This window comes from Mastomys coucha, unplaced genomic scaffold (assembly GCF_008632895.1).
Source record: "Mastomys coucha isolate ucsf_1 unplaced genomic scaffold, UCSF_Mcou_1 pScaffold20, whole genome shotgun sequence".
NCBI lineage: Eukaryota > Metazoa > Chordata > Mammalia > Rodentia > Muridae > Mastomys > Mastomys coucha.
Window position 1 is genome coordinate 64,093,134 of NW_022196903.1, and position 13,569 is coordinate 64,106,702.

At 40.2% G+C, this 13,569-nt stretch overlaps 1 gene segment (V, D, J or C); it reads left to right on the plus strand.

Moving 5' to 3' along the window:
- Positions 1-8,704: 8,704 nt before the first annotated feature.
- Positions 8,705-9,374, plus strand: LOC116099050. The segment is given in 2 exon segments: positions 8,705-8,807; positions 9,046-9,374. Coding segments are annotated over 2 exon segments (378 nt in total).
- Positions 9,375-13,569: the final 4,195 nt, after the last annotated feature.

Sequence of the window (13,569 nt, forward strand, 5' to 3'; positions counted from 1 at the left end):
ATATCTGTTGCCTGCTCCCTTCAGCTCAGCATTTGGACTCTGGTGGTCTCTGTTTGGAGGCTATCACCTGGGGAGTCAAGACAAAGGCTCTGCAGATTGTCAGTTCTTCCTTGGAGCAATTGCCTGGAAAATCACACTGAGATATGAACACACCTAACCCCTGGAGACCTTCCGAGTTGCTGGAGACCTTCCGACTTGCTGGGGACTTTGGCACCTGACTTCTTCTGCAGTGTTTATGTTATGCAAATATCATGTAACCTGCTATGCACACTCGTCTACTCCAGTCACATCCAAAATATCGGGGATAAAATCCTGATAAAGGATAAGAGGCAATAAGAATCCAAAAGGAATTCTGTGCCTCCTGGATTTCAGACAGTCGCTGGTATCCCCTAACTCAGACATGTTCCAGATCAGTCTTTCCAATCATCAACACGCCCTCATAATTAGGCATAAAAGTACCCCAAGTAATGATTCGTAAATGGCTAAGATTGGACACTGTTTTCTGGCAAGCACAAATGTTTCCAACTATCTTAGTTTAATACCAAGCTGTCCATAGCTTGCAATTTCTCTCAAAGTATCTGCCTCACCAGAGCTAGCATCAGAGGTCGAGTACATTCCTTAGGGCAATAGATAGTTTACAATAGTTAGAAATGTTTTACATACTAGAGAGTAATGAAGGGTTTCCCTCACTCAAGGACATTAGTTAAAAGTGTTAGGTCAGAACTCCCCACTGCTTGCCCCCAGCTAGACCCAGAGAACTAGCAGGAAATGCTAGATTGAAACCTCCTGGACATTGCCTCCAGCAGAATCAGAGAATTAGCCTAGGAATATCAAAATACCTCAACAGGGAGGGTTCCACTCCTCTTCCTCCTGCTTCACACCTAGCTACCAGATCCTGCTGACCTTGGTGTGGGGGTCACTTGCATATGTGACTTCAGTCTTGCATCCCCTGCTGTAACCCCCACTTGCCTATGTGACTCTTGACATCTGCCTTGTTTGCTGTATGGCATTTAATCCTGATTCTCACCTTGCACAAATACATTCAGATTCACCACACCCTTGTGTCTGGAGTCTGTTTGTCATCCACCGACTTATTGCCCACCTGACGAGAATTCTCATCCCATGGAAATTAGGGTCTCTGCATCAAATCCGGTCCGTGGCAATAACCTAGAGATTTGGTTTTGGTTTTTCATGTACCTAGATATATTCTGAATTACCCTAAGTAAAGTTCAAAGCCTTGATTGGGGCGCAACTTGGTTTTGTGTTTCTCTTGTTCTCGAACCCTATATTTCAGGTCCTTTGCTCCTTCACCTGAGAGAACCTGAGTTCGTGAAACTGCAGGACAGTTTCAGACAGATAGCACCTGGACGCATGGACTCAGAAATGGAGGATAAATAAAAGACACACTGTCATAGCAGAGCTCTGCCTAGAAAGTTCAGAAGAAAAGGATAAAAGTCATACACCATTCTACACGGTAGGTAATTTTGATGCTAGCGCTGGCTTTATTTTTATATTGTAGAAGCATTTCCATATAAGAAGGGTATGAGACTAGGTTGAGTTGGTGCTGACCCAGCGTTTAATTTACCTAGGAGGTGTGACAGTGAGCATGGGTTCAAATGGATTATAAAGCAGCGATACAGATTGCAGATAAGTTGCTTCAGGCAGGAGAAACCAGGGTGGAAAAAAAGAGAGAGATCAAAAAGTGAATTGAGCTCATAGGATTTGGAAAGCACAGATATGGAAAGCGAAGAAAGTCAAAATACTTCCTCAAAAAGCAGATCTGCTAGGTCTCATGTAGAGGAGTGGCATTCATACGCATCATCTGCTCCCTCTAGGTCCACTATGATAGGAGAGAAGGCTCGGAGAGATTTACAGTTAAGTAAATTGGAGTTTGAAATCAAGTTACAGAAATTGAATAATGAGTTGTATGAGCTAAAGGCGGTATCAGGCAAAAGAAAGGACAGCTATCTAGAGACAGACCATTTGCCTTCAGAGAGAGCAATTAATCAGGTTCGCTAAAATGGGCAGGACACTTCAAGAGTGCTAGTGTTTCCTGTAGTGGAAAGGCTTGATCAGCAGAATGAGAGATATAGGCAATATCAGACCTCAGAATTCAAGATGATAAAAGATCTAAAAGAAGCAGTGTCTCAAAATGGTCCAAACGCCCTGTTTACATAGGCACTTTTGGACAATGTAATGGAGTCAAATTTAACACCTCAAGATTGGACAACTTTATGTAAGGCTACATTGCTAGAAGGTGATTATTTACTTTGGAGTTTAGAATGGCAGGAAATTAGCAAAAGGACAGCTACACGGAATACTGAGTCAGGTAATCCAGAATAGAATCTAGACATGCTCCTGGGAGAAGGACAGTATGAAGGAAATACTAGACAGATTGAGTATCCTGCTGTGGTATATGCACAAATTGCAAGTTTTGTTGGGTATAGTAGTCTGGGCTGGCATTTGTGTTCTCTTAGGGTCTGTATGACATCTGTCCAGGATCTTCTAGCTTTCATAGTCTCTGCTGAGAAGTCTGGTGTAATTCTGATAGGCCTGCCTTTATATGTTACTTGACCTTTTTCCCTTACTGCTTTTAAAATTATTTCTTTGTTTTGAGCATTTGGTGTTTTGACTATTATGTGGCAAGAAAAATTTCTTTTCTGGTCCAGTCTATTTGGAGTTCTATAGGCTCCTTGTATGTTCATGGGCACCTCTTTCTTTAGGTTAGGGAAGTTTTCTTCTATAGTTTTGTTGAAGATATTTACTGGCCCTTTAAGTTGGAGGTCTTCACTCTCTTCTATACCTATTATCCTTAGGTTTGGTCTTCTCATTGTGTCCTGGATTTCCTGGATGTTTTGGGTTAGGAACTTTTTGCATTTTGCATTTTCTTTGACTGTTGTGTCAATGTTTTCTATGGTATGTTCTGCCCCTGAGATTCTCTCTTCTATCTCTTATATTCTGTTGGTGATGCTTGCATCTATGTTTCCTGACTTCTTTCCTAAGATTTCTAACTCCAGAGTTGTCTCTCTTTCTGATTTCTTAATTGTTTCTACTTCCATTTTTAGGTCCTGAATGGTTTTTCTCAATTCCTTCACCTGTTTGTTTGTATTTTCCTGTAATTCTTTAAGGGATTTTTGTGTTTCCTCTTTAAGGGCTTCTACTTGTTTACTCATGATCTCCTGTAATTCTTTATGGAATTTTTTGTTTCTTCTTTAAGGGCTTGTACCTCTTTACCTGTGTTCTCCTGTATTTCTTTAAAGGAGTTATTAATGTCCTTCTTAAATTCCTCTAGCACCATTGTGAGATATGATTTTAGATCTAAATCTTGCTTTTCCGGTGTTTTGGGATATCCAGGGCATGCTGTGGTGGGAGTACTAGTTTCTAATGAAGCCAAGTAGTCTTGGTTTCTGTTGATAGGATTCTTGCATTTGCCTTTCTATATCTGTTGATCTCTCATGTTAGATGTTCTTGCTGTCTCTTACCAGGGCTTGTTCCTCTCCTGGGTCTGTAAGTCTGTGTCAGTACTTCTGGAAGATCAGCTCTCCTCTGGTAAATCCCAGGCACAGATGGCTGTGGATCAGTTGTCTGTCCTGAGTCCTGGGATTAGAGCATACCCTGGAGACAAGCTCTCTGCTTGTGGGAAAGGTACAGAGAGGGCTGTGTGTCTGTTGTCCCTCCTAGGTGTGGTCTGAGGTAGAAATGGTCCTGACCAGGCTGCTCTGTGACTTGTGAGGCTTAGAAAGTCACCAGGGAGAAAATGGCAGATCTCACTTGGGTCCCTGGGTAAAAGCACTCCCTGAAGGTAGGCTCTCCACTTGCAGGGAAGGGGCAGAGAGGGTTGCTGATCCATCGCTGTCACTTGGAGGCTTAGAGGACCCTGTCCTTGCTGCCCTGCATGACTTGTCTGAACAATTCTTTACTCAATGATAACTTGGTCAAGGAAGACATTTTTACAGTTTAATTAAAATTAAGGCACAACATACCCAACCTTATAAGACACAATGAAAATATTGCTAAGAGGAAAACTCATAGCTCTAAGTGTCTCCTAAAAGAAACTGGAGAGAACATACATTAGCAGTTTGACAAAAACCTGAAAGCTCTAAAACAAAAAGAACCAAATGTACCCAAGAGAAGTATATAGCAGGAAATAATCAAACTCAGGGCTGAAATCAACCAAGTAGAAACAAAAAGAACTATACAAAGAATCAACAAAACCAGGAGTTTATCCTTTGAGAAAATCAACAAGATAGATAAACCCTTATCCAGACTATCAAGAGGCCATAGAGACAGTATCCTAATTAACAAAATCAGAATAAAAAAGGGAGATATAACAACAGAAACCGAGGAAATTCAAAACAATCATCAGATCCTACTACAAAAGCCTATACTCAACAAAGTGGAAATCTGGATGAAACGGACAATTTTCTAGACAGATACAAAATACCAAAGCTAAATCAGGATCAGATAAACCATCTAAACAAACCCATAACCCCTAAAGAAATACCAGCAGGCATTAAAAATCTGCCAATCAAAAAAAAAGCCTGAGACCAGATGGGTTTATTGCAAATTCTATCAGACCTTGAAAGAAGACTTAATACCAATTATCTTCAAATATTCCACAAAATAAAAACAGAGGGAATACTACCCAATTCATTCTATGAAGCGACAATTACGTGTATATCTAAACCAAATGAAGACCCAACAAATAGAACTTCAGACCAACTACCTTTATAAATATTGATATAAAAATACTCAATAAAATTCTTGCAAACTGAATCTAAGAACACATCAAAACAATCATCCATCATGCTCAAGTAAGCTTCATCCCAGTGATGCAAGGAAGGTTCAGAATATGGAAATTTATTAACAAAATCCACTATAAAAAAAACACAAGGAAAAAAAAGCCACATGATCATCTTTTTTGATGCTGAGAAAGTGTTTGACAAAATTCAACACACATCATGGGAAAAGTCTTGGAAAGATAAGGAATTCAAGACCCATAACTAAACATAGTATAAGTAATATACAGCAAACCAGTAGCCAACATCAAACTGTATGGAAATAAACTTGAAGCTGTCCCACTAAAATCAGGGACTAGACAAGGCTCCCCCACCTCTCCCTACTTATTCAATATAGTACTCAAATTCTTAGCCAGAATAATTACACAACAAAAGGATATCAAAGGGATACAAATCGGAAAGGATGAAGTCAAAATATCACTATTTTTAGATGCTATGGTAGGATACTAAGTGACCCCAAACTTTTGCCAGAAAACTCGTAAACCTCGTAAACAACTTCAGCAAAGTATCTGGATATAAAATTAACTCAAACAAATTAGTGGCCTTCCTCTACTGAAAGGACAAACAAGCTGAGAAAGAAATTAGGGAACAAACACCCTTCACAATACTCATTAGCATTATAAAATATCTAGGTGTGACTCTAACCAAACAAGTTAAAGATCTGTAGACAAAAACATGAAGTCTCTGAGGAAAGAAATCATAGAAGAACTCAGAACACGGAGAGAACTCCCATACTCATGAATTGGCAGGATTAAAATAGTAAATACAGCCATCTTGCTAAAACCAATCTACTGATTCAATGCAATCCCCATCAAAATTCGAACTCAATTCTCCATAGAGTTAGAAAGAGCTATTCTCAAATTAATTTGGAATAACAAAAAAACAAGGATATGGAAAACTATTCTCAACAATAAAAGAACTTCTGGGGGAATCACTATCCCTGATCTTAAGCTGTACTACAGAGCAATTGTGATAAAAATTGCATGATATTGGTATACAGACATGCAGGTAGATCAATGGAATAGAATAGAAGACCCAGAAATGAATCCACACACCTATGGCCACTTGATCTTTGACAAAGGAGTTAAAACCATCCACTGGGAAAAAGACAGCATTTTCAACAAATTGTGCTGGCTCAACTGGCGGTTAGCATGTAGAAGAATGTAAATAGATCTATTCTTTTCTCCTTGTACAAAGTTCAAGTCCAAATGGATCAAGCACCTCCACATAAAACCAGACACACTGGAACTAATAGAAAAGAAAGTGGGGAAGAGCCTCGGGCACGGGGGAAATTTTCCTGAACAGAATAACAATAGCTTATGCTCTAAGATCAAGATTGGCAAATGGGACCTCCTAAAAATTGCAAAGTTTCTGTAAGGCAAAGAACACTGTCAATAGGACAAATCAGAAACCAACAGATTGGGGAAAATCCTTTACCAATACTATATCCGATATATACAAAGAACTTAAGAAGTTAGACTCCAGATAACCAAATAACCCTATTAAAAATGAGGTACAGAGCTAAACAAAGAATTTTCAGCTGAGAAATACTGAATGGCTGAGAAGCACCTAAAGAAATGTTCAACATCCTTAGTCATCAGAAAAATGCAAATCAAAACAACCATGAGAATCTATCTCACATCAGTCAGAATGGCTAAGATCAAAAATTCAGGTGACAGCAGGTGCTGGCAAGGTAGTGGAGAAAGAGGAAGACTAACTGCTGGTGGGATTGCAAACTGGTACAACCACTCTATAAAACAATTTGGTAGTTCTTCAGGAAATTGAACATAGTACTAACTGAGGACTCAGATATACCAATCCTGGGCATATACCCAGAAGATGCTCTAACATGTAATAAGGTCTCAAACTCCACTATGTTTATAGAAGCCTTATTCATAATAGTCAGAAGCTGGAAACAACCCAGATGTCCCTCAACAGAGGATTGGATACAGAAATTGTGGTACATCTACACAATGGAGTGCTACTTAGCTATTAAAACAATGACTTCATGAAATTCTTATGGAAATTGATGGATTTGGAGAATGTCATCCTGAGTGAGGTAACCCAATCACAAAAGAACACATATGGTATGCACTCACTGATAAGTGGATATTAGCCCAGAAGCTTGGAATACCTAAGATACAATCCACAAACCACCAAAAACTCAAGAAGGAAGTCCAAAGTGTGGATATTTATTCCTTCTTAGAAGGGGGAATAAAACACCCATGGAAGGAGTTGCAGAGACAAAGTATGGAGCAGAGACTGAAGGACGGACAATCCAGAGACTGCCCCACCTGGGAATCCTTCCCATATTCAATCACCAAACTCAGACACTATTGTGGATGCCAGCAAGTGCTGGGTGACAGGAGCCTGATATAGCTGTCTCCTGAGAGCGTTGACAGTGCTGGACTAATAAACGAGTCAAGGATCACAGCCATCCATTGGACTGAGCACAGGGTCCCCGATGAAGGAAAAAGGACCCAAGGAGCTGAACGGGTTTGCAGCCCCATAGGAAGAACAACAATGTGAACTAACTAGTACCCTCAGAGCTCCCAAGGGCTAAGCCACCAATCAAAGAGTACACATGGTGGGACCCATGGCACCAGCTGCAAATGTAGCAGAGGATGGCCTAATCGGTCATCAATGGGAGGAGAGGCCTTTGGTCCTATGAAGGCTCTATGCCTCAATGTAGGTGAATACCAGAGCCAGGGAGCAGGAGAGGATGAGTTCATAAGGACAGGGGAGAAGGGAAGGAATAGGAGTTTTTTCAGAGGGGAAACCAGAAAAGGGGATATCATTTAAAATGTAAATAAAGAAAATATCTAATAAAAAATTTCTCTGGGGAAGAATACACAGTTTTGTTAATTACCTTTTTATTCCCATGACAAAGTATAAGACATCTGTCTTTTAATAATTTGGAGGTTTTGAAGAACTATACAGAAGATGTATCTGGACACATTTATATTTCATGCATCTTTTCTTCAATTTTGAACTCCTACATTTCCTGCAGTATTATTTCTATTTAGTAGAAAGCACCTCCTCTCATAGGATTTACTTGAAGACAATGGGCTGACAGGGTGGCTCTGTGGGCGAAGTGCTTGTCACAGATAATGCTCATATCCCAGGTACCCACAAAAAGACAGACACAGCAGAAGCATGGACTGTATTTGGAGTGATGCTGTGGCAAGATGAGAGACAGAAGGAAACAAGAGAATCCCCACAAGAGCCTGGCCTAGGAAGCATTTCAAGAGGAGTGGTGAACAACAAACTTTGTCTCAGATCTACACACAAACTTGTCTTCTGATCTCCACCCTCATAGCATGGCAAGAGGAGTTGTCTTCAAACATGAACATGAACAAATACACAAACATGCAAAGGCAACTCATACACACAGATCTAAAATATGGATCTAAAAATACAAGGTAGTATGCAAAGAATTATGTTACTTTTCTTCACTGAATCACTTTTCTCTATTTCCTCTCAGATAACACTTTCATTGGATGTGTACAATTTTGAAGGATCAAGTTGTTCTTGAAATAACTTTTACACAGTGCATCCATAATGCACTCTCCCAGCTCCCACCTCCAAGAGGATAGAGGATATTTAATAGAGCAGACTACTAGGAAGAGATGGGTGGTGGCGGTGTGCATCTTTAATCCCAGCAGTGGGAGGCAGAGACAGGAAGATCTGGTCTACAGAGATAAGCTTCAGGATAACCAAGAATAGAGGAATCCTGTCTCCAAAACAAAATGTACTTAGAAGGGTCCTTTAGACACATGTGATGCTCTAGTAAACTTTCTGCTGACACCAACTCCCTGTGGGGAAACAGGAGCAGGTGACCTTGGAGCAACAGTACATACTCTGCTGATTTGCATATGGAGTCACTATACAACAGATCAGGCTCCTTTAAGGGCACCTACCAGGAGCCTAAGAAGCATCCTCTCTTCCAGCTCTCAGACATGGAAACAGACACACTCCTGCTATGGGTGCTGCTGCTCTGGGTTCCAGGTGAGGATGCAGAGAAGTGTTGGGAGCAACTGCTGTGGCCATCATGACTTTCCATTCCTCTGGGCTCTTGATCATTGTATTAATGCATTTATGTTTGGTTTTAGGTTTCCTGATTCCCACTGATTTCCTGTTTTCTAATAGTGATGTACACAATATTCTAGAATTTTTAAATGAAAAGTTCCTCTGCTGGGAAGGTTTCATACATATGTAACAATAGTCTGTGTGTTTATCATTCCAGGCTCCACTGGTGACATTGTGCTGACCCAATCTCCAGCTTCTTTGGCCGTGTCTCTAGGGCAGAGGGCCACTACCTCCTGCAAGGCCAGCCAGAGCATTGACAATTATGGCACTAGTTATATAAACTGGTACCAACAGAAACCAGGACAGCCACCCAAACTCCTCATCTATCATGCATCTAACCTAGAATCTGGGGTCCCTGCCAGGTTCAGTGGCAGTGGGTCTGGGACAGATTTCACATTCACCATCAATCCTGTGGAAGCTGATGATGCTGCAACCTATTACTGTCAGCACAGTTGGGAGTTTCCTCCCACAGTGCTCTGGGGCTGAACAAAAACCTCCTGGGCTGCAGCTCACTGAGGTTCAGTCTCTCAGTTCTCCCTTTCTCTCAGACATCTCAACACAGAATTCTAGACTTCATAAGAAAAAATATCTCAAATGATGATACAAGCTTTAACAAACAGATATGTATGTGTGTCCAATCACTGACACTTTGTAATTTAGTAATTTCCAAACAAAATATGATTATTTTAATTATTTATCATTTAGTGTTTTTTTTAATTTTTAATGGAGATTCCTTCTATTTGCATTTCAAATGCTATTCCCTTCCCAGGTTTCCCCTTTGAAAACCCCCGTCCCATCCCACCTCCCCCTCCTTCTATTAGGGTGTTCCCCCACACACCTAACTATACCCTCCCATCTCACCATCCTGGATACACTGGTGCATCTAGACTTCAAATGACCAAGGTCCTCTCTTCACATTGATGATTGACAAGGCCATCCTCTGCTACATATATGGCTCAGCCATGGGTTCCTCTGTATGTAGACTTGGTTGATGGTTTAGTCCTTGAAGCTCTGGGGACTCACGTTGGTTTATATTGTTCTTCCTATGGGTTGCAAAAGCATTCAGTTCCTCCAGTTCAGTTCCTTTCTCTACCTCACCACTGGGGGCACTGTGCTCAGTCCGATGGTTGACTGCAAATCTACAACTGTTATTTGTCAGGTTCTGGTAGAGACTTTCAGGATACAGCAGTATCAAGCTCCTGTCAGCAAGCATTTCATGGCATCCACAATAGTGTCTGGGTTTGGTATCTGTATATGGAATGGATACCCAGGTGATCTCTGGATGCCCTTTCCTTCAGTCTCTGGTCCATATTTTGTCTCTGCATTTCCTCCCTTCAGTATTTTGTTCCCCCTTCTAAGAAAGACTGAATCCACACATTAGTCTTCCTTCTTCTTGAACTTCATGTGGTCTGTGAGTTGTATCTTGGGTATTCTGAACTTCTGGGCTAAGATGCACTTATCAGTGAGTACATGCCATGTGTGTTCTTTTGTGATTGGGTTACCTCACTCAGGATGATATTTTCAAGTTTCATCAGTTAGCCTGTAAAATTCATGAAGTCATTGTTTTTAATATCTGAGTAGTATCCCATCATATAAATATACTATATTTTATGTATCCATTACTCTGATGAGGGGCATCTAGGTTGTTCCAGCTTCTGGCTATTATAAATATGGCTACTACGAACATAATGGAGCATGTGTCCATACTACATGTAGGAGCATTTACTGGGTAAATGCCCAAGAGTGGTATAGCTGGGTCCTCAGGTCCTATGTCCAGTTTTCTGAGGAAATACCAGGCTGACTACCAAAGTTGTTGTACCAGTTTTCAATCCCACAAACAATGGAGGAGTGGAACACATTCATTCTTCACATTCATACCAACATCTACTGTCACCTGAGTTTTGATCTTAGCCATTCTGACTAGTGTGAGATAGAATCTCAGGGTCATTTTGATTTGGACTTTCCTAATGACTAAGATGATGAACATTTCTTTAGGTGCTTCTTAGTCCTTTAAGGTTCCTCACTTGATAATTCTCTGTTTAGCTCTGTTCCCCATTTGTAATAGGGTTATTTGGCTCACTGAAGTCTAGTATCCATAGTTCTTTGTTTATGTAGTAGATTACGTTGATGGATTCCCTTATCTTGAACCATCACTGCATCACTTGATCATTGTGAATGATCGTTTTCATGTGTTCTTGGATTTAGTTTGTGAGAATTGTATTGAGTATTTTTCCATTAATATTCGTAAGGAAAATTTGTATGAAGTACTCTTCCTTTGTTGAGTCTCTGTGAGGTTTTGGTATCAGCGTAGTTATGGCTTCATAGAATGAATTGGGTAGTGTTTCTTCCGTTTCTATTTTGTTGGAAGAATACTATTATTAGGTCTTTTTGAAGGTTTGATAGAATTCTGCAATAAGCTCCACTCATCCTGGGAATTTTTTGGATAGAAGACTATTAATGACTTTTTCTATTTCATTAGCATGTATGGGACTGTTTAAATCATGTATATGATCCTGTTTTAGCATTGGTATTTGGTATCTGACAAGAAAATTGTCCATTTCATCCAGATTTCCCACTTATGTAGAATATAAGCTTTTGTAGTAATATCTGAATATTTTTTTAAATTTCCTCACTTTCTGTTGTTATGTGTCCCTTTTCATTTCTGATTTTGTTAATTAGGACACTGTCTCTGTGCCCTCTGGTTAGTCTGGCTAAGAGTTTATCTGTCTTGTAGATTTTCTCAAAGAACCAGCTCCTGGTTTTGTTGATACTTGGTGTAGTTCTTTTTGTTTGTACTTGGTTGATTTCAGCTGTGAGTTTGATTATTTCCTTCCATCTACTCCTTGTGGGTGTATTTTCTTCTTTTTTTTCTAGAGCCTTCAGGTGTGCTGTCAAGCTGCTGTGTAAGCTCTCTCCAGATTCTTTTTGGAGGGACTCAGAGCTATGAATTTTCCTCTTAGCACTGCTTTCATGCTGTCCCATAGGTTTGGGTACTCCCTCATAAAAGAAAGGGGAGGGGGAGCAGATAGGGGTTACCGGGAAGTGGAGGAGAAACCAGCTAAGGGGATTACAATTGAAAAGTAAATAAAGAAAATATCCAATACACAAACACACACACACACACACACACATACACACACACACACACACACACACACACACACACACACACATATATATATATATATATATATATATATATATATATATATATATATGCTGTGGACAGGGTTTGTTGCGGGGACCCCAATTTCCACAGGATGAGAATTCTGGTTAGGTGGGCAATAAGTCGGCGAATGATAAACAAACGACACAAGAGTGTGGTGAATCTGAATGTATTTGTATAAGGTGAAATTCAGGCTTAAATAGCATACAGCAAGCAGGGCAGATGACAGGAGTCACATAGGTAAGTGACAGTCACATCAAGGTCAGTAAGGTCTGGTAGCCAGGTGTGAAGCAGGAGGAAGAGGACTGGAGCCCTCTCTGTTGAGGCTATTTTGGTATTCCTATGCTAATTCTCTGGTTCTGCTGGAGGCAATGACTAGGATTTCTAACCTAACACTTCTAGCTAATTTGGTTGAGTGAGACAAGCCTTTCATTACTCCCTAGTATGTAAAACATTTCTAACTGCCCTAAGGAATGTGTTTGACCTCTGTTGCTAGCTCTGGCAAGGCAGATTCCTTGACAGCTTGGTATTAATCTAGGATAGGTTGAAAACATTGTGCTGGCCAGGAAACAATGCCCAATCTTAACCATTTACGAGTCATTTCTTGGGGTACCTTTATGCCTAAATATGAGGGTGTGATGACCATTGGAAAGACTAATCTGGAACACATCTGAGTTAGGATATAGCAGTGACTGAATATCCATGAGGCACAGAACTCCTTTTGGATCCTTATTGCCTCTAATCCCAATCAGGTTTTTACCCCCAATGTTTTGGATTTGACTGGAGTAGATGAGTGGACGTGGCATACATATATATATATATGGGCTACAGAGCTAAACAGAATTCTCAACTGAAGAATACTGAATACCTGTGAGGCACCTAAAGAAATGTTCAACATACTTAGTCATCTGGGAAATGCAAATCAAAACAACCTTGAGATTCCACCTTATACCAGTCATAATGGCTATAAGATCAAAAACTCAAGTGAGAGCAGATACTGGCAAGGATGTGAAGAAGAACACTCCTCCATTGTTGGTAGCATTGCAAGCTCATACAACAACTCTAGAAATCAGCCTGGTTGTTCCTAAGAAAATTTAACATAGTACTACCTGAGAACACAGTTATACCACTCCTGGACATATACCCAGATGATGATCCTATATGTAATAAAGAAAAATGCTCCACATGTTCATAGCAATGATATTTATAATAGTCAGAAACGTAAACAACCCAATGTCCCTCAACATAGGAATGGATACAGAAAATGTGGTACATTTACACAATGGAATACTACAAAGCTATTAATAACAATTACTTCATGAAATTAGCAGGCAAAGGGATGGAAATTGAAAATGTCATCCTGAGTGAGGTAACTCAGTCACAAAAGAACACACATGTTATGTACTCACTGATAAGTGGATATTAGGCACAAAGCGTGACATAACTTACAAAAAAGATGAAGCTCAAGAGGAAGGTAGACCAAAGAATGGATGCTTCAGTCCTACTTAGAAAAAG